The following is a 22,324-nucleotide window of genomic DNA, read 5'->3' as shown; positions in this document are numbered from 1 at the left end:
GGCGGTCGCCAGTAGGTAGTTATAGTTAGGACCCCTTTTCCATAGGAAATCCGCAACATTCTATTTTGAATAACTTTGGCGCCGGTCGACGAATCCTCGCGAATTTCTCAAAATAGGTGGGGCGCTACGCTCCGCTCCTACCCTGAAAGTCTCGGGGGGATTAGTCAAGCGGGGGCTGAGATAAAAGGGGGGTCCCAAAACGCGTTTTTCCCATGCATTTTTCCATAGGACCTTTAGACAGGGCTACAGCCCGAACGGCTGAACAGAATTACTAGAAATTTGGCAGAGAGGTAGTCCTCAGGTCAAGGAAGTGCCTTTTGTAGGTTTGGTGTAAATCTGTTCAGTAGATTCTGAGAAAATAGCCTTTAAATCAATATATATATATCTGAGCCAGCTTACGGTACGCTTACCGTAAGCTTACCGTACGCGTACGGTGGCGTGCGCGAGCGCGATTCTGATTGGCTGTTACATCTAAGTAAACATTCGAATCGGTCGAAACCAGGAAGCGGCGGCCGCCATTTTCTCTCTCGCACTCTGAGGGGGGGGGGCTGTAAACAAAGGCAAAAAACATATAAAGGGGCTGTTTAGACAGCGCCCATGCACATAGCCATGTTAGTTGAGTCCTCAAAGATCCCCCAAGGCCAAAAACGGTAAATTTTTATTTTTTGAAAATTTCGCCGATTACGCTTACCGTACGCGTACGGTGCGCTTACGCTAACAATTTTAATTAAAAAAAAAAAAACACTCTGTGCATGGCATATTATTGTCATCACTTACAAATTAAATTTAACAGATTACCTATCACAAGGAAGAGCATAATATGTCCTCCATGTGCGCACGGTGCGTAACGTGGGCACGCGGTGCGCGTAGCGCACTGCGTGCCCACCTTGCGTGTACGGCACTAACTGCGTAAAGTGGGCGTGCGGTGCGCGAAGCGCACCGCGTGCTCACTGTGCGCGCACGGTGCGCGAAGCGCACCGTGCGCGCACGGAACGAACTGCGTTAAGTGGGCGTGCACGCCACGAATGGCGTAAAGTAACTTAGCATTTAAAAAACCGTACAAATTCACTGAAAAAACCATAGGTTTCACACACGTTATAGTTAGGAATTAGCATTTAAAAAACCTTGCAAATTCACTGAAAAAACCATAGGTTTCAGACATGTTATAGTTAGCGGAAATTTTACTGATAAAAAACCAATGAAATTCCCCCGTTATAGTTAGTGCAGGCAACTATAACTCATGCGACCGCAATCTTCTGCTGATGACATATGTGTCTTTATGAAAAAAAAATATTTGTAATATATGTATAGCTAAAAATGTATGGAAGAAGACATGGGCAAATAAGTGTCTAAATACAGTATTAGCATCAGCAGAGGATTGCGGTTGCGTGAGTTGTAGTTGCCTGCACTAACTATAACGGGGGAATTTCATTGGTTTTTTATCAGTAAAATTTCCGCTAACTATAACATGTCTGAAACCTATGGTTTTTTCAGTGAATATATATATATATATATATATATATATATATATATATATATATATATATATATAAATAAATGTAATATAATTTTTAAATTATGCAGTACATGAAATTATTAGTTTAATAATTGTAAATATCTATATTTTATTATATATGTGGGTTTAACTTTTTTAATTACATTTATTTGTTAAGATGTTTATTAAATCTAATTTATTTTAAAAAAAATTGTATTCTTTAATGTATTTAATTTGTATTACTTTCTTTTATATATATAAAAACCGATATTTTGTACAACTATATTTATTACTGATATTTTTTCTCTCAATATTTCTTTACTTTCCATTATAAATATAGGATGTCGATATTTTTGACATCTATATTTATAACTCGATATTGTGGTATGGGGATATTTTTGTTTCCGATATTCTGTCAGTGAACCGCGGGAAACCCACAATAGCTGGGAAGTGTGCCCTCCTCTCCCAACCCCACTCATCTGGTGGGGAAAGCAAGGAAAATCACAATTTTCACTTTCCACTATCTTGAAGATGGGGAAAAACATCCAAATGGGCTTCATGGAAATGCCCCACTCTGACTAGAGGCTGGCATTTAAGGGGTGTAGCCACCCCAAGGTAAGAGACCCATTGGCCTTGGCCTTCTACCCCCATAAAATCCCCCTAAATGTAGTTTTTAGGGGCCTCCATGAACCATACCTACATTTTCCATGGACCAAGAACAGAAGAAGAGGAGGAACTGTTGCTGGAGCGAGAACTGAAGAGCCTAGGAGGAAATTCCGGCGCCAAACCCCTGCCTACCACTCTGGAACTCGCGAATAGCCCCCCATCAGCCACTCTTGCAGCTGTGCGGCCTCTATAAACTCCAGAGTGCTGCCAGCCTTTGTAAATCGCTGAAGGGCATTCTCAGGGTACTGTCCCCTTGCATCTGCAGGCACAAAAATCCATAAAGTCCGGTACCACGTTTTTGCTCAGCCGAGACTGCTGAGAGCTAAGATTTGGTACCATCACTGAAAAGGGTCAGATCGACCACCACCTCAAAGTTGGTGGTCCCAGGACCTTCCTAGCCCACCTGGTACCAATACCCGAGGTACCAGCTCACCGCATTCAAAAACTGAGTTAAATGAGTCCTAGTGGGCCCTAACTTGCCAGCGTGCCATCTACCTTCAAGATATAACACAATGGGGTAACCCAGTATCCCTCAGAGCCTGAGTGAGTATATGGTACACTACAATGGTTCTGTCGGGGAGCACCAATTCCTTTGTTTGGTAAGAACAAATCATTAAAAAGTATATTTCATATGCATACCCAATGAGTAAAATAACACTAAGTAGAATAAACCAGCACGCGCAACAAAGCAACAGCAAGTATCTGAACACCACGGTACAAATGGAAGACGCAGAAGTCCTTTGCAAAAAAATGCTTTGTTATTCACATTTTTTTATAAGATATCATAGATATACATATTACATGGCTGTCCAAGTGAAAACGAAGTATAAAGGTGACAGGTGTTTTTAAATAAGGGTGGGTGTAGTGCTCCGCTCCGCCCACGGAGTGTATGTAGTGCTGCCTGCTTCGTGGTCCACGAAGTAGGCGTAGCAGGCAGCACTACGCACACTGCACGGCGGAGCAGAGCTGCCCCCACCCGCCTCCCGCCCGCCCTCATTTTAAAATAATTTAAAGTATTTTAAAGTAAGAAAATGCCTTACATGAGGTGCGGCGTCCTGGGACTCCCTCTTCCTGGTTCAGCGTCAACTTCTTCCTCACAAATGCGCATGTGCGGACGCCCGCGCATGCGCATTTGTGAGGAAGAAGTTGCGGTTGAACCAGGAAGAGGGAGCCCCGGGACGCCTCAGGTAAGGCATTTTCTTACTTTAAATTATTTTAAAATGAGGGCGGGCGGCGCGTAGTGGGGCTACGCGGAGTGCGTAAGTATGCGTAGATTTGGCCACACTACGCGATGCTCCACGTAGCCCCACTACGCCCAAGGTTATTTTTAAAGTGACATGAGTGCTCTGTGATGGTGATAAGGTGTATATATACAATTGAGAAGCTATGTACAAGTATATACAATTTTCAAGAATGATCAGAACAAAAATTAAAGGAATCTCTCTGGTAATGGCAAAGTTGCTCTATAGTAGGACCCAGAGATATGTTAATGCTGAACCACGGTTAAGCAGCGACGTTTCGACCCATACAACGCATGATTGTTGTGTTGTGGCGGGTCTTCTTCAGGACAAGGGGGACAGCTTAGAACGAAGGAGACATAGTGTGACGGGGTGTTCAAATTTGACCAACATAAGAGGTGGGCCGGTGATGACCATTACTCACCCCAAACTTGGAGAGGCGTCCCACGCAGAATGGGGGCTGCCAGATGAATCTAAAAGATTAGATCGGTGGATTGTTACATTGCTCGTGCGAAGGGTGGATGATTTAAAAGGTGCGCGGTTAGCGAGAATATGCTGGGTCTTACCTGCGAGAGTCAGGGAGGACGTAAGTTGGCACAATCTCATGAATGATTAAGGAGGGATAGCGTCCCCTCCGGGGAACAGCATGAATAAATCAGGGCAGGTGTCCTAGAAGAGAAGGCCTTTATATAGTGTTAAACTGCACTGACTTGAAGGCTAACTACTACGTGCTAGCCACATCGGTAATCAAAGCTTACCTGTGGCTTGGTGAAAGGATCAGGACAAATCCAGCAAGGTTAGATGGCCAGTGCCCTAGAAAAGATGGGCAGTATTTAGTGTTGTAAAGCTCAAGGTGAAGGCTAGTAAATGCCTGGTGACCACAACCGTAATCACGGCTTACCTCGGGATTGAAGACAAAATGGGGACAATTCCAGCAAGGTGTGATTCGAGTAAATCCAGGCAGAAAGTCCTGGAAAGTAAAATCACGCGGATGATTAATCCAACGGTCAGGGATTGAAAAAATATCTGAATGGCAAATAATTGCGGAGTGATGTCTGGGGCGCATATCATGGTTTGGGGCTGCCGCTCTGCAGTCTTGAGACGTGGTCCGTGTCCCATGTCTAAATACACAGGCTCGCGTCGGCGTGCACGAGGACGCGTGATGCTGGTTGCGCAATCATGGACTCGCTTGCAGCAGCTAGATGCTGTGCAACACCGAGACCGGACCTGTCCGTGAGGCTGAATGACTCCCGCCACGTTGCTAGTGACTAGGAATATTGTGGCGAGGAGGAGTGGTGAATTAGAACAAAGAACAGGCACATTGGGGATTTACTCAGAGCACTCGTTCAGTAATATGGATGCTGGGCACGAATTATTGATTACAGAACGAAGGTGATTACTGGATAAGATGTACATCGACCTGAGGCCCATGTCGGTTAGGGCGTTCATAAACATGTGACACATGGTGAAGGTACGAGGGTCACACATCTAATGTGGTGCATATTGCAATTCAACACCCAGTAGATGTGCGCAAGGTGAAATGGTTGTCCATTCATAGATTACTGCATTGAAATAGAGAAGTTACATGAGTTACATACAATCAAGTGACATAAGTTAAAGACCCTGGGGGTTATAGTGGGTCATGGTGCAATAGGATTGTGGCTACATGGTCTTTTGTGGACCATTATAGTCTAGAGCAAGGTAATTCAATAGTGGAAGTTACCTAATGTGGTCCATAAAGTAATTATACAGTGGTTATAAGTAGCCAGTCACATACATGGTGATAAATACATCACCCCCCGGTTCCAAACAGCAAAAAAGGGGTTTGCTGAGCATAAGCACATGTAGAGCTATGTAGCTAAAGTAGCCCCATCTGTCTAGAAGTCTCTTCATGTTCATTCAGACCCTTGCTGACTGTGTCGAGACAATGGATCCAATTACAGTCCTTCAGATTGAGGGGGGGACACAATTGAACCTCCTCTTGGGTGTGGTCGTATCCTATCACCCATCACTTCAGGCTTTCGGGGCTGTGACTCATGGAATTGAAATGTTCCACCAATGGTGCCCCTGTATATTGCATTTAATCCTGCTCATGTGTTTTAGTATTCTAGCCTTCACTTTTTGTGTGGTTTGCCCTATGTAGAGCAAGTCACAAGGGCATTTAATGGCGTACACCACATTCGTGCTGTTGCAGTTAGTGTGTTGGGAGAGATTATATGTCCTACCGTCATGAGTGAAAGAGGATCCTACAACTGTCTGGGGGCAGGCCTTGCATTGGCCGCATTTATGGTGTCCCATCAAGGGGGGCAACTCAAGTTAGCTCCTAATGTCTGGTGGCTTGGGGGGCTCCAGAAAGGCTTTTACCACTGTGTTTTTCACGTTTTTTCCTCTCCTAAAGGCAAAAAATGGGATCTTGCGTGATACCTATTTCAGTTGACACCAGGCCCCAGTACTTTTTAAGTATCTTTTTAATCTCCTGGCTGCGTGTGTTGAGCGTGGTGACACATACGATGTTGTCTTGTATGGGTGCTTTTTGTTTCACCTGGAGGAGAAGGTCAGGGGGCAGTACCAGGTGCGTTTTCTTGCCCTCTTGAGTAGTCCCAATGGGTATCCTCTATCTAGGAGACGGCTAGTTGGGGTTTCTGTTTCCTTGAACAAATCAACTCTACGAGCACAGTTGCGTCTCAAGTGGAGGAATTGCCCAGAGGGGAGGTAATCCCTGAGGCTACGTGCGTGGTGTAAGTCGTATTTAAGGAGTGTATTTCGTTCCATTGGTTTCCTATACAGGTCCGTGTATGGTTCTCCCTCATCCGTCTTGAAGGTGAGGTCCAGGAAGCTGATCGACTTGTTGCTGTGTGACATAGTGAATTGTATGTCCGGGGATCTGTTGTTAAGCCAATCCTTAAAGGTTAGCAAGTTACTTTCACGCCCGGTCCATATCATTATGACGTCATCTATATAGCGCTTCCATACTTCTATCCGGTTTAGGAATGGGTTGGTGTCACTATATAGATGTTCGTCCTCGTATTGGTCCATGGAGATGTTCGGTAGGCTGGGAGCGAATCCTGCTCCCATAGCGAGGCCTTTGCACTGGTATTGGTACTGGTTCTTAAAGACAAAATAGTTCTTGGTCATCGCGACGTCCAATAAAGCAATAAGAAAGTCAGTTGGTACCCAATGTGGCCTAGGGCGTTTGTCTAAAGTGATCCTCACTACTTCTAATGCCAACCTTTGTGGTATACTTGTGTAAAGGGAAGACACGTCCAGTGTCACTAGGAATTGGGTATTAGCATCAAAAGGTTGCCCCTCCAGAAGTTGGATAATGTGCATTGAGTCACGCACGTACGATCTGGTCTGGACCACCCATGGCTGCAAGAATTCATCGATATACTGGTTCAAGGACTCCAAGATCGAGCCACAACCCGAGACGATGGGTCTTCCTGGCGGATTGTCGAGACGCTTACGCACTTTTGGTAGAGTATAGATCATCGGAATCCTGGGATCTTTCTTATTTAGGAATTCATATTCCGGTTGGCTCAGGAATCCTAGAGAAAGGCCCTGCTTGGTGAAGTCTTCAATCAGTTGTTTAACTTCAGCGGTGGGGTTTCTTAGTATGGGTAGGTAGCTCTCAGTTACACCCAGCTGTTGTTCAATTTCTGTCACATAGTTACGCGTATCCTGAATCACAACCGTGCCCCCTTTATCAGCAGCCTTAATGACAATTGCTTTGTTGGTACCTAGACAATGCAGGGCAAGGCGTTCTTCTTTGTTGATATTGTAGTTCATGTATTTGCGGTTATTGAGTAGGTCCATGGTCTCTTTTAGTACTACCTGCTCGTATGCCAGGATTCTCTGAATCATCAAATATGCAGCTGGTGTAAATATAGATGGTGGTCTGAAGGCGGTTACTGTGGAAATCGGATGGTAGTCATGGTTCTGAAATGATACTTCAACCTGATCTTCCTGAAGAAGCGCTGGAGTTCCAGCTTAATGTTAAAGGAGTCTGGTGGAGATGTAGGAACAAACGTCAATCCCTTAGAGAGTACTACTTTCTCTGCTTCCGTGAGTGTGTAGTTTCAGATATTTATAATAGGATCATGGATGGACAGGGCTGTTCTACTCTCTTCCGCATTGTTACTGGGTGTGATAGTTTCAACAACGGGGTAAATATTAGATTCTGCTTCACTGTGTTCAATTCTAATTGTGTTAGAACCATGAGTTGTCAAGACCCCTCTGTTGTCATCTAAGCAGTTACTTGTTGAAGGGGATTCTCCAGTCGGGTCAGTATTCAATGCAGCCGTCAAGTCAATCTCGGGTTCAACTGTGGTTGGTGCAAGTACATCAGTGAATGGCATAGTCCTCCGGGGTTGTTCTAGTGGTCGCACTTTTGAGGGGAGTAGTGTCATATCGTTTACCATCTGTATGTTTGCCTGCAAGTCTGTATCTCGCCGTGAAATTCTGGCTGGTATAACTTGACCCTTGTGTTGCCTCTCTGGTTGTTCCTGCCTCTGTTCCAACCTCTCTGTCGGTCCCAATTTTGCTCTGCACCACCACCCCTGTTTGGAGTGCGGTTGCCTTCCCCTAAAAAGGCTGGCCCTGGTAGCCTGGCGGCTTATAGATGATCTGTCTGAATCTGTGTCTGACCCACTACCTATTGAGGAGTCTGAGAATGTTGCAAAATGTCTTGCGGCCAAGCTAGGGTTTTGGTAAAGAAACCCTGGCTGTCCTGCTGGTAGTAGTTGTCTGTCAGATAAGAGTAGACAACTTTCTTATCGTAATTCCTTACGTCCTTGGTGAGTTTGTCAAGCTTCTTGTTCAGGATAATTGTATTAAACTCTGCTAGTGTATTTTCTGCTCGCTCTAATGCCTCTTTAGCATTGGCTAGTATCCTGTCGTCTAATATATCTTGCCTGAGTTCTGCTATATCCTGTGTCAATTTTTTAACGTACTCAGTTGCTGTTTCCACCCCTAGCACCATCCAGTGCCTGGAGCAGTTGTTTGATATGAAGCTAAATCCCTCTCTAAATTTGGGGACATCTATGAAGATGGCTGGCTCATTTCTAACTTGTAGACCTTTTGGTATTATGTTTGATTGAAGGTACTTAGATGGAACGTGACCATGCAAGTGGGAGCGTATCAACTTCTTCTCAAGTCTCTCTAGCTTCGCTAACTTGTCTTAAGGGTAGTGTCTAGTGATGGTGCATTAACACCTAGTAGAAAAGCACCCTGTTCTTGGATCAATTTGTTAATATAATCTTCACTGTAAGACAGGGTTTCTTTTTCTGACATACTTGATCAAACAAAAAATGTAGAAACAGAAGGTGTGTATTAAACAATTCACAATAAATGAGAAAAATCAAACAATATGTATTAAGCAATTCACAATAAATGAGAGTACAAAAACCTCGCAGGTATGCACCTGCACCAGTTATGGTATAACACAATGGGGTAACCCCGTATCCCTCAGAGCCTGGGCGAGTATATGGTAAACTACAATGGCTTTGTCGGGGAGCACCAATTGCTTTGTTTGGTAAGAACAAATCATTAAAAAGTATAATCTCATATGTGTACCCATTGAGTAAAGTAACACTGTAAGTAGAATAAATCAGCGCGCGCAACAAAGCAACAGCAAGTATCTGAACATCACGGTACAAATGGAAGACGCAGAAATCCTTTCCAAAAATTTCTTTTGTTATTCAAAATTTTTCATAAGATATCATAGATATACATATTACAGGGCTGTCCAAGTGAAAACGAAGTATAAGGTTGACAAGTTTTTTCAAAGTGAGTGCTCAGTGATGGTGATAAGGTGTATATATACAATTGTGAAGCTATGTACAAGTATATACAATTTTCAAGAATGGTCAGAACAAAAATTCAAGGAATCTCTCTGGTAATGGCAAAGTGGCTCTATAGTAGGACCCAGAGATATGTTAATGCTGAACCACGGTTAAGTGTCGACGTTTCGACCCAGACAACGCATGATTGGTTTGTCGTAGCGGGTCTTCTTCAGGACAAGGGGGACAGCCTAGAACGAAGGAGACATAGTGTGATGGGGTGTTCAAATTTGACCAATATAAGAGGTGTAAAACCTGCCCCTGCAACTGCGAGAGGAGGTCTGCCCTGAAAGATGGAGCGGAGGGTGCGATGAGAGGTGAAGTAGATCTGTGTACCACACCCTTCTTGGCCAACCCGGAGCGATCAATATAACTTGGGCCCGGTTTTGGCGAACTTTCCTCAGAACCCGAGGAATCAAGGGTATGGGAGGAAACACATACAGGAGTTGAGAGCTCCAATCCATCTGAAACGCATCCCCCAGCGCTCCCTGCATCGGATACTGGAGACTGCAGAACAAACAAGCAGTGCGCATTCTTGTGAGTGGCAAATAGGTCCAACTGAGGCGACCCCCACATCTCGAAGATGTGATGGACCACCTCTGGATAAAGCCGCCACTCGTGATCGGCTGAGAAATGCCGACTGAGACTGTCCGTACAAACATTTAGCACACCGGCTAGATGATTTGCAAACACACAAATCTGATAGTTCTGAGCCCAGGACCACAGTCGCAGCGCCTCACTACAGAGACGATACAACCCTACACCTCCCTGTTTGTTGATGTACCACATCGCGGTAGTGTCGTCCGTCAGGACCTGAACCGACTGACCGCGAAGGGAAGGGAGAAAAGCCTTTATCGCCCGCAATTCCAGAAGGTTGATGTGAAGCAACCTTTCCTCTGGAGACTAAAGACCTTTGACCTCCAGATCCCCCAGAGAGCACCCCACCCTAGAGTGGAGGCATCCGTGATCACTGTGGCCACCGGCGGAGGAGGGTGAAAGGGCTTTCCTCGAGACAGGTTGCCCTGCACACTCCACCAAGTCAGCTCTCTGGAGATTCTGACTGACTCTCTGAGATCTCCGTTGAGTTGATACCACTGCCTGCGGAGGCACCACTGGAGTGCCCTCATGTGCCAGCGTGCATGACTGACCAACAGTATTCAGAAAGCAAACAGACCGAGCAGGCGTAGGACGTTCAGGAATGCAACAACCACCCCATCATAAAAACAAAGGAATCATCTCCTGAATGTCGAGAATTCTCTGTGGAGGTGGAAAAGCTCGACACACAGTAGTATCCAGTATGACCCTATGAACAGGTTGCGTTGAGAGGACACCAGGTGAGATTTGGGCACATTTATCGAGAAATCCAATTTGTACAACATCTGAGTTGATTTCTGCAGATGATGAAGCACCTTCTCCTGCGACTCCGCTTTGAGCAGCCAGTCGTCCAGATAATGGAAAACTGGAATCCCCGACTTCCTGAGATGAGCTGCCACTACTGCCATCGCCTTTGTGAAGACTCGAGGTGCAGTAGTAAGACCAAACGGTAGGACCGCAAACTGGTAGTGCTGCGACCCTACCGTAAAACGGAGATACTTCCTGTGCGACTTCAGGATGGGGATGTGAAAATACGCATCCTGTAAATTGATCGTCACCATCCAGTCCTCTTGCTGCAGCGCCAGAAGAACCTGAGCAAGGGTCAGCATCTTGAATTTCTCCTGTTTCAGGTAAAAATTCAAGACCCTGAGGTCCAGAATCGGACGTAACCTGCAATCATTCTTGGGGATCAGGAAATACCGGGAGTAGCATCCCTGACCCCTTTCCTGCTCCGGAACCACCTCTATCGCACCTTTTTGTAATAAAGCAGGAACCTCCTTCTGTAGAAGAAGCAAATGGTCCCCAAACAAAAACCTTGGCAATGAGGGTAAGGAGGAGGAAATTCCCAGAAGGGAAGGGCGTACCCATTCTCTACAAGGTTTAAAACCCAAAGGTCCGACGTGACCGATTTCCAACCCTGTAGAAAGTGAGACAACCAACGCCCTACAGGACCTATATGATCCAGGATGGGGGATCTAGCACTGCTTCCCCGCGTTACTAGGGGGAGCAGGGGAGGTAGAAGAGGAGGAGGAGAGATTGCGGGCCGACCCACGTTGGCGACCTCTATTTCTTTCTCTATATGACTTATAAAGAGGATTTTGGTTGTCGTAAGCTACGAAAGGAAGACCTTCCAAACCCTCTGTATTTCTTATAACCAAACCCCCTTGACGGGTTTGTAATCCTAAGGATTTAGCCGTGGCTTTGCTATCTTTGAACCTTTGGAGAGCAGAATCAGCCTTCTCCCCGAAAAGTTTTGAACCATCAAAGGACAAATCAAGAAGGGTAGCCTGTACGTCTGGGGAAAAACCAGAGGATCTAAGCCAAGCCTGTCTCCTGGTAACTATGGAGGAACTCATAACCCTGGCCACCGAATCAGCTGTATCCAGGCCAGACTGTATAACCTGTCGAGCAGCAGCCTGAGCATCCGACAGAACCTCCATAAAATTTCCCCGCTCTTCATCAGGCAACTTGGGGCCAATTGCTTAGCTGAATCCATCAAAGCATCTATGTAACGTCCCAACAAACAGGTAGCATTGGTTGATTTAAGTGCCATGCTTGAGGAAGAAAATACCTTTTTAGCCGATTGCTCCAACTTTTTAGAGTCCCTGTCGGCAGGAGCCTGAGGAAATGCGCCTGAAGATTGTTTAGAACAGGACGCCTGCACCACCAAACTTTCCAGAGACGGATGTGTAGAAAGAAAGGGTGGATCCCCTGGAGCAGATCTATATCTCCTTGCCACAGATTTAGATACAGCAGGAGAAGAAAGCGGTTTATGCCACACTTCCAGGATAGGCTCAGTAAAGGCTTCATTAAAGGGCAACAACGTCTCAACTATGGAAGAAGGCGAAAACTTCAGGGAGCAAATTCGGCTTGTATTCAGAAGTAGGTAGTTGCAAGTCTAAAAGCTCTGCAGCCTTTCTGATAACAGTATGATATGGAGCTACCTCTCGAGGTGGAGAAGCCCTTGAAGAAGAAAGGTCCCACTCTGGGAAGGTGTCCAGGCCACTTGCCTTCTGAATTCCTTCAAAATCATCGACAGATTCCTCTATCTCACCCTCTTCAACCTCCTCTCTCTGATACTGTTCTTTCTCCAACAGTCTCTGCGCCTCTCTCCTCGAGCAAAACCTCGGTTGCAGCGTCGACGGAGCCACACGCGGCGCCGACAGCTCCGGAGCCGGCGTCGAAGGACGATCCGATGGTGGAATCGGCGCCGTACAAGGCCGAGAGGAAGAACCACCAGACGGCGCCGGGGACTCCATGTAAGGCGTCGAAAACTCTCAGAGCTGGAAAATGCAGCGACGTCGCCATGAAAGGCACGAAGGGTGCCTGGGCATAATGCTGAGGCACGCCCAAATTGAAGGCCAGCTGACCCACAGGACCCGAAGGTGCTCCGGAGGGGGCTGCCTTGGCAAAAACGCCATACATTGCATTTAGAAAATGCATAGGATCTGAACCTGGAGTAGGAAATTGAGGATATGGAGTTGGGTCAGCATCCCCACGAGGAGCATCTGACACCGGAACTGCCGAATCCACTGGCTGCGCCACAGGTGCAGTCTTGGGTACAGAAGAAGGATCATCCTGAACTGGCAAGCCCTCTGTGTCCGGCAAGCCCCTCAGCGTCGGCGACCGCACCAGAGCACCTTCTAGAGAAGGAAATCTTTGCGGAGTCACCTGAGGAGATGGCAAAGGAAACACAAAGTCTTTCTGACGACGTCGAGGAGCCGGAGAAGGTGATCTCGAAGTCCTCCCCTTCGACGAACAGCACCGAGAGTCATGTCTCCTCTTCTACTTGTGATTCCTCGACTTCGAAGCATGCAAAGTCGACGACTTCGATCTTTTTCGCCCTCTCTTTTCCTTCTTTGATTTTGCCATAAAAAGCTTGGCCTCCCATTCTTTCAGAGCTTTTGGATTCATTTTACGACAGCCGGAACAGCTGTCCACGTAGTGATCCGACGACAAGCACCACAAACAGTCCTCATGGGGTCAGTGATGGACATATGACCCCCACTCTCTCTACAGGGCTTAAATCCTGACTCCCTCGAAGTCGCCATCGCAAAGCAACAGTTAAAACTGAAGATAACAACAAAGTAACTCGACACAGTATGGAGAGTCCCAGAAAACCGTTACGCGTCGACGGCGCGTAAAAAAGGGAACTGACGTCATCATGCCGACGAGGCTCTCTTATGGCTCCGGTGAGGTCATGCGGAGTCGCGAGCGGAGCCGTGGTATTGTGACGACCTCGTCGGCGTGGAGAGCTAGGAAAAAGTTTCCCCGGAATGCTGCTGCAGGAGATATTCAAAAGGTGAGGAATGCACAAGCAGATGTATCCATCAGAATGCTGCTTTTCTATTCCAAACAAATCTCTTAGCATTCATACGCAGATAGATCACAATAAGCACAGCGTTAAGGCACTCCAAACTAATCAGGATGAGTTGAGATTGATCACGGGACGGTTATGATCTTGGCTTACCACCTCTTTTGGAAAGTAGGGAATTAATTTCTTCAAAATATTTCTTGCAGTAATACTGATCATACTAACCTCTTACATGTTGATACAAATCATAATGCGCTTTATTTGTCCTATTGGTTCTAATAGAGGCATTGCTCGTGGCTATCCACGAACCACTGTGGATGATGCTACTGAGCAAGGTAATGATGAAAAATGAAACAAAATGGAAATTGAGCTAGAAATTAATAGACTGAATGTAATAAATTGGCTTTAGATTTGCACCTTAAGGTGGAAATGGGAGGGGATTATAAACATAAGCCTCATTTTACACCTATTAGACTACAGCTTTTATATCAACCATGCTGTCTAGTATTTTTACACCAAGATGAGGAGGGATTCTCCTCAGCGAGAGCCAAAGCTTTGTGTTGACCTTGGCACTCATTTGTGAGAAATGTTAAATCCTGTTAGATCAGCAGAGAAGCCACTGCTGTATAACTTTTATTACAGGTCATTTAGACCATTTTCTCATGAGAAACAAGGCCACCTGTCCTGGCTCCTGTTTGCAGTTTTGCTCTCACCAATGTAACGGACTCCTCTACCTACCGGACATTGAGTAGGCTGAGAGAGTGATTTTATTTATCAACTCCCTATCGGAAGACACATCTGCACAAGGGAAGTAGAATCATTTGGCTGGTGTCCTAATTGGTCCGATTCAGAAATAACTATACTTCCTGATGTCAGACGCAAGACACCACTTGCAGATGTTGTGAGAATCTGACAGGGACATCATCTTTGGAACATTGTCGGCATGGCCTCAGCCCTGAGACCAAAGGAGGTGCCATTTGACCTGCTAAAGAAGGGTTGTTTAAAAAATGAGGAACTCAGTAAATGATGAGATGAGCTCCGGTAAGGCGGCACCATAGAAAGACCTGTCTAATCCCTTCATGAACAAACACCATCCATCACTTGTTCTTTTTACATTTGTCGCCCTAAGTGGGAAGGGTATACCCAGACGTGTGTCCCGTGCTCACTATGCCACTGGATTCAAGATAGCCTGGCTGATGAAGGGGTGATACTACCAGGCTGCTTGCTTCCAGTCCAAGGAGGACCTGGCCTGGCAGTTTGGGCTGGACTGTTCCAATGGGGAGCTGGGTCAAGACTGATTTGCATATGGCTAGATCCACACTGGGGTGGTGTGGTGAGCAATACAATGATGGATTAAACCCAGATCTGTGACTGGGGGTGAATGTGTGATTTGTTCAGCATTCTGTCCATCATTTGTTCTTTTTTCATTTGTTGCCCAAAGTGGGAAGGGTATGCCCAGACGTGGGTCCCATGCTCACTGTGCCACTGGACTTAAGTTAGCCTGGCTGATACTCTGAAATCGGTTCCAGGATGCTTGTTTCCAGTCCAGGGAGGACCTGGCCTGGCAATTTGGGCTGGACTATTCCAATGGGGAGTAGGGTTTAGAGGGATTTTCATATGGCTGGGCCCAAACGGGGGTGGTGTGGTGAGCAAAAAAAACGACAGATTGAACCCAGATGTGTGACTGGGGGTGAATTTTTGATTTGTTCAGCATTCCATCCATCATTTGTTCTTTTTGCATTTGTCGCCCTAAGTGGGAAGGGTATGCCCAGACATGGGTCCCGTGCTCACGGTGCCACTGGATTCAAGTAAGCCTGACTGATGAGGGGTGATACTCCGAAATCGGTCCCAGGATGGTTGTTTCAGGACCAGGGAGGGCCTTGCCCGGCAGTTCAGGCTGGACTGTTCCAATGGGGAGCAGGGTCAAGACTGATTTGCATATGGCTGAGTTCAAACTGGGGTGGCATGGTGAGCAAAAAAAGGATGGATTAAACCCAGATCTGTGACTGGAGTGAATGTTTGATTTGTTCAGCATTCTGTCCATCATTTGTTATGTAATGTTATTTAAACTTGTTAAGCGCACGAATACCCTGAGGTGTCTTGGCGCTGAAGTTAAATATAAACACAACTGGATCATAACCTAACTCTGGAAAAACCAGGTTTTAACTCTTCCTAAAAGATGATAATGATTTTGCTAACCTAATATGTTCTTTTTGCACTAAATCAAATAGCGCACATATGTAAAGACTCACAGAAAGATTTAGACACAACCTATCACAATGGGCTAATTCTAAGTAGGCAGTCATTTGACACTGTGGCCAGCATTTTCATCCTCCTGCTCTCTCGCCTTCAGAAATGTTCCAAACCTGGTACATTTTACCAATACAACTCCTCAACCAAGACGCATGACTGGACAAATCTGAACATCTTCAGCCCCCAATTTCACGCTAAGGAACTTAGCTAGCATGATTCAATATTTCCTAGTACCTCCTAACAATGACAAATCTGCCATTAACAAATGAGGGACTGTCGTGAGAGTGCTGAATTGGGGAGTGGGGAAATATTTTGTGGTTTAAGTGTACATTTTAACATCTTCATCAGTTCATCATCTTCATTCATTCAGGACTGCCTCCCTTTCTAGCCTTACAACAAACAATTGATGGACGGAATGCTGACAATGCAGACATTCTCCCCCAGTCAAGAGATCTGGGTTAAATCCATCGTTCTTTTGCCCACTACACCACCCCAGTTTAGACATGGCCATATGCAAATCAGTCTTGACCCTGTGCCTCATGGGAACAGTCCAGCCCGAACTGCCAAGCCATGTCTTTACTGGACCGGAATCAAGCATCCTAGGACCGGTTTCTGGCTATCAGCCGTCATCAGCCAGGATAGCTTGACTCCAGTGGCGTAGTGAGCACGGGTCCCACGTCTGGGAATACCCATCCCACTTAGGGCGAAAAGCGTTACAACAAACAATTGATGGACGGAATGCTGACAATGCAGACATTCTCCCCCAGTCAAGAGATCTGGGTTAAATCCATCGTTCTTTTGCTCACTACACCACCCCAGTTTAGACATGGCCATATGCAAATCAGTCTTGACCCTGTGCCTCATGGGAACAGTCCAGCCCGAACTGCCAAGCCATGTCTTCACTGGAACGGAATCAAGCATCCTAGGACCGGTTTCTGGCTATCAGCCGTCATCAGCCAGGATAGTTTGACTCCAGTGGCGTAGTGAGCACGGGTCCCACGTCTGGGAATACCCATCCCACTTAGGGCGAAAAGCGTTACAACAAACAATTGATGGACGGAATGATGACAATGCAGACATTCTCCCCCAGTCAAGAGATCTGGGTTAAATCCATCGTTCTTTTGCCCACTACACCACCCCAGTTTAGACATGGCCATATGCAAATCAGTCTTGACCCTGTGCCTCATGGGAACAGTCCAGCCCGAACTGCCAAGCCATGTCTTCACTGGACCGGAATCAAGCATCCTAGGACCGGTTTCTGGCTATCAGCCGTCATCAGCCAGGATAGTTTGACTCCAGTGGCGTAGTGAGCACGGGTCCCACGTCTGGGAATACCCATCCCACTTAGGGCGAAAAGCGTTACAACAAACAATTGATGGACGGAATGCTGACAATGCAGACATTCTCTCCCAGTCAAGAGATCTGGGTTAAATCCATCGTTCTTTTGCCCACTACACCACCCGAGTTTAGACATGGCCATATGCAAATCAGTCTTGACCCTGTGCCTCATGGGAACAGTCCAGCCCGAACTGCCAAGCCATGTCTTCACTGGACCGGAATCAAGCATCCTAGGACCAGTTTCTGGCTATCAGCCGTCATCAGCCAGGATAGCTTGACTCCAGTGGCGTAGTGAGCACGGGTCCCACGTCTGGGAATACCCATCCCACTTAGGGCGAAAAGCGTTACAACAAACAATTGATGGACGGAATGCTGACAGATCAGATGACGGCTGATAGCCAGAAACCGGTCCTAGGATGCTTGATTCCGGTCCAGGGAAGACATGGCTTGGCAGTTCGGGCTGGACTGTTCCCATGAGGCACAGGGTCAAGACTGATCTGCATATGGCCATGTCTAAACTGGGGTGGTGTAGTGGGCAAAAGAACGATGGATTTAACCCAGATCTCTTGACTGGGGGAGAATGTATGCATTGTCAGCATTCCGTCCATCATTTGTTTGTTGTAACGCTTTTCGCCCTAAGTGGGATGGGTATTCCCAGACGTGGGACCCTTGCTCACTACGCCACTGGAGTCAAGCTATCCTGGCTGATGACGGCTGATCAGAAACCGGTTCTAGGATGCTTGATTCCGGTCCAGGGAAGACATGGCTTGGCAGTTCGGGCTGGACTGTTCCCATGAGGCACAGGGTCAAGACTGATTTGCATATGGCAATGTCTAAACTGGGGTGGTGTAGTGGGCAAAAGAACGATGGATTTAACCCAGATCTCTTGACTGGGGGAGAATGTATGCATTGTCAGCATTCCGTCCATCATTTGTTTGTTGTATCCCTTTCTTGCCTGGCATATCGTAGTGTCCCTTTAACAAAAAAAGTGGCATAACATCAATGTATTACATAAACACCAGAGGGCTCACCTTCTCTCCTTTTGGCCCAGGGTCTCCAACTTCTCCAGGGTCCCCAACATCACCCTATGAAACAAAGAATTGAATATTTTAAAGATCTGTAATACTTATTTTAAATAGGCTCACATCCTTTTCATCACTGTTGATAAAATGCATTCTTGACTGACAGGTCTCAATTCATAAAAAAAATTATGTTAGAAACTGTGTCTTACTCCAGGCATAGGTGTGACTTATTCATTGTCTCAGATACACATTTTCTTTGGGGTAGGCATGCATTTTTACTGGAAATGTATTAGTAAGTTTCACTTAAGTTAAGAGTGGTCTCCTACAACAGGTGCAGATTCCCCAAGTCTCCCTCCACGCATAAGCAGTCATAGCAGGCATGAGCCACATAGGGACATAAGTAGGACTGAGTCACCAGGAAAGTTTGGCTCAAATAGAAGGATAACGTCTTCCAAAATGCAGCATTAGAAGCCTTTGCAAAATGTTAACTAGTGTATTAAAATCCACTCCTCTCTACTGCAATTCTCGCATTCACCTCCATGTATGCCCTACCTCTTTTCCTGCTTCTCCAGGCACACCCACCAATCCCTTTGGTCCTTCAGATCCTATCTCCCCAGGGGGTCCTTGAGGTCCTGGATTCCCACGGTCTCCCGCATCTCCCTAAAGAGAGTAAAAAACACACTTTAAATGAGATCATGTGATACTCCGGAACTCTGGCAGCTCGACATCTCAACGGGAAAACACTTGAAAATGAAGCCAGACCATCAGCTTTGCAGGTTGATTGTGACACTAACCTGGTCACCTTTTTCCCCATGTGGCCCTTCTGTACCTGGTGGCCCCGGGACACCCTGCAAACGTTGATATAAGCAATATGTAAGTATGGTCAGGTATCAACAAACATAAAAGATTGTGAGCACAACCAATAATGGAAAAAAAGCTAAGAAACAATGACATTTCATCATCGCCTGCATCTTTATGGCAAACAAAAACATCTATTTGTTAAAAAATAAATCATGTCATCGTAGGATATGATAATAGGCTAATACCTTAACAATAGTAGTGAAACGTCTTGAAAACTGTAATGAACAAGTTACTTACCTTCGGTAACGCTTTTTCTGGTGGATACAGTATCTGCCTGTGGATTCCTCACCTTGCGAATATCCCCTGCGCCAGCAACATTCAGAAACTTTTGTAGCAGTCCACGCCGATGAGGTCGAAGACGACGTCACAGAGACAAGGCTCCGCTCGCAACTCCTCGGAACGTCACCGGCTCCATAAGAAGACCACGTCGGCGTGATGACGTCAGTTCCGCCCTTTTTTTCTGTGCCTTCGAGGCACACGGACGGACTGACAGCAATATGAACAAGTTACTTACCTTCGGTAACGATGTATCTGTAAGAAACATTAGTTAGTTAGATTCCTCACCTTAGAATATCCCCAGGCGTCAGACTGGATCCGGAAGATTTTTCGTCAGCAATACCCCTTGCGCGTCGCTAGGCGTCGTCTGCGGCTCCGCGTCCGTCGTCGGCGTCGTCGTGCGCCAGAATGACGTCGTCGGAGTACTTAGACGCCGCCCTCGCGCGCTGACGTCAGTTCTTGTACGTAGCCTTCCGCGCCAGGAACGCAGAGCCATGCAAAGACCGACACTGGTGCCAAAAATAAAATCTAGGGGCCTGAAAAGGATAACCTTAACCCTAGATGTCAGTTCGCAGAACAGGGAGGATGGGTGGGTCGGTGAGGAATCTAACTAACTAATGTTTCTTACAGATACATCGTTACCGAAGGTAAGTAACTTGTTCATCTGAAAGAAACACGTTAGTTAGATTCCTCACCTTAGAATAGATACCCAAGCAATACCATCCCCGGTGGTGGGTCTGCGAACCAAGATCACACCAGAAAGTCCTGGAGGACAGAACGGCCAAAGAAGCCATCCCTCCGGACTTGGCTGTCAAGGCACTAATGTCTGGCAAACGTGTGTAGCGAAGCCCACGTCGCCGCCTGACAGATGTCCTGCAAAGGGACACCCCGTCCCAAAGCAGTAGTAGCCGCTGTGGCCAGAGTAGAATGGGCGCGCAGCCCAACAGGAGGGTCCTTTTTTGCCAAGGAGTAGCAAATTTTGATGCACAAAACGACCCACCGAGAGATGGTCCGTTTGTGTACAGCTTTCCCCTTCTTAGCACCCACGTATCCAACGAAAAGTTGGTCGTCCACCCGGAACTGCTTTGTGCGGTCCAAATAAAAGGAGAGCGCACGTTTTGGGTCCAGACGGTGGAGCCTCTCTTCCTCTTTGGAAGGATGCGGAGGCGGAAAGAAGATGGGCAAGGTGACAGACTGCCCAAGATGAAATGGAGTCACCACTTTCGGAAGAAAGGAGGGACGAGGCCGAAGGACAACCTTGTCCGGATGAACAGAGAGAAAAGGAGGCTTTGAAGATAAAGCCTGGAGCTCACTCACCCGTCTAGCCGAGGTGATGGCTACCAGAAAAGCAGTCTTAAGCATCAGCAGACGAAGAGGACAATTATGAAGAGGCTCAAAGGGAGCACACATTAGAAATGTGAGAACAAGATTCAAGTCCCACTGAGGCATTACAAAAGGGACAGGAGGGAACGTGTGAGTAATGCCTTTTAGAAAGCGTGTAACTACAGGGGACTTGAAAAGAGAAGTCTGATCAGGAAGCCGCAAGAAGGCAGAGATGGCAGCAAGATAACCTTTCAGGGTGCCCAGGGCAGAGCCCTGCCGGGCCAAAGAAAGAAGAAACAGTAGAACCTCAGAAAGAGGGGCGGAAAGGGGATCCACAGCCTTTGCTGTGCACCATGCCACAAATTTGTTCCACCGGCAGGCGTATACCGTCTTTGTGGAGGGACGCCTGGCTGCCAGAATGATATCACAGACTGCAGGAGGCAAGTCAAATGGCATCAACTGCCGCCGCTCAATCTCCACGCATGGAGGTGGAGGCTGGACAGGTTCGGGTGGAGGACCGTCCCCTGCTGCTGCGACAGAAGATCCTCCCGAAGGGGCAGACGGATCGGAGGATCGGTCAACATACTGAGTAGCTCGGGATACCAGTACCTTCGTGCCCAATCCGGAGCCACCAAGATGACTTGGGCCCGGTCGTGCCTGATCTTCTTCAGCACTCTGGGCAGAAGTGGTATAGGCGGAAAGGCGTACAACAGACCGCAACTCCACTCGTGACGAAAAGCGTCGCCGAGCGAGTGCCGCCTTGGAAATTCCAACCCGCAGAACTGCTGACATTGCGCGTTCTCTTCGGTGTCGAATAGATCTAACCAAGGCACTCCCCACTGCTGAAAGAGACCTTGCGCCACTTCGGAGTTCAGACGCCATTCGTGATCCATCATGCACCGGCGGCTGAGTTCGTCTGCTCTGGTGTTCAGAGAGCCCGCCAGATGTTGAATCACCAGGGTGACGCCCTGGTGTTCCAGCCATGTCCAAAGGCGCAGAGCCTCCTGACAAAGGGTCCACGACCCCACCCGCCCTGTTTGTTGAAATACCACATGGCGGTGGTGTTGTCCGTGAACACCTGCACGACACTTCCCCTGACAGAGGGAAGGAAGGCTTTCAGTGCAAGTCGGATCGCTCTCAACTCCAACAGGTTGATGTGGAGACGAGACTCCGCCGGAGACCAGAGGCCTCTGATCTCCGCCTTTCCCATATGGCCACCCCATCCCAGGAGGGACGCATCCGTCACTACGACATGCTCCGGTTGGGGAAGGGAGAGGCTCTTGCCCTTGACCCAATCGCGGTCCGTGAGCCACCACTGCAACTGCTGTGCAGTGCCCTCCGAGATCAAGACATGGTCGGACAGGTTGCCGTGATGCTGGGCCCACTGAAACTTCAGGTCCCACTGCAGAGCCCGCATGCGCCGCCTGGCGTGATGCACTAGTAGGATGCAGGAGGCCATCAGCCCCAGAAGCCGCAACACTAGCCTGACCGAAACCCAGGATAGAGGCCAAAAGATGGGAATCAGGGCCTGTATATCCCGGACCCGCTGTTCCGGCGGATAGACCCGGAACTGCGCCAAATCGAGAACCGCTCCAATGAAGAGGAGC

The 22,324-nt window shown here is 47.2% G+C and overlaps 1 protein-coding gene across 4 annotated transcripts in view; it reads right to left on the bottom strand.

Annotated features, from left to right (window-relative positions):
* LOC146868589 (uncharacterized) overlaps positions 1 to 22,324 on the bottom strand; it is a 1,503,661-nt gene that overhangs the window by 506,219 nt on the left and 975,118 nt on the right. For all 4 annotated transcript variants that reach the window (XM_085611695.1, XM_085611716.1, XM_085611705.1 and 1 more), the window contains 3 exons: positions 19,052 to 19,105; positions 18,810 to 18,917; positions 18,267 to 18,320 (listed from right to left, as the gene is read on the bottom strand). In XM_085611695.1, the coding sequence (XP_085467821.1) occupies positions 18,267 to 18,320; positions 18,810 to 18,917; positions 19,052 to 19,105 (216 nt within the window). The remainder of the gene's footprint in view (positions 1 to 18,266; positions 18,321 to 18,809; positions 18,918 to 19,051; positions 19,106 to 22,324) is intronic.

The sequence above is a fragment of the Triturus cristatus genome, chromosome 1_2 (assembly GCF_964204655.1).
Source record: "Triturus cristatus chromosome 1_2, aTriCri1.1, whole genome shotgun sequence".
NCBI lineage: Eukaryota > Metazoa > Chordata > Amphibia > Caudata > Salamandridae > Triturus > Triturus cristatus.
The sequence above is the reverse complement of the archived record's forward strand: the minus strand, read 5'-3'. Positions and strand labels throughout refer to the sequence as shown.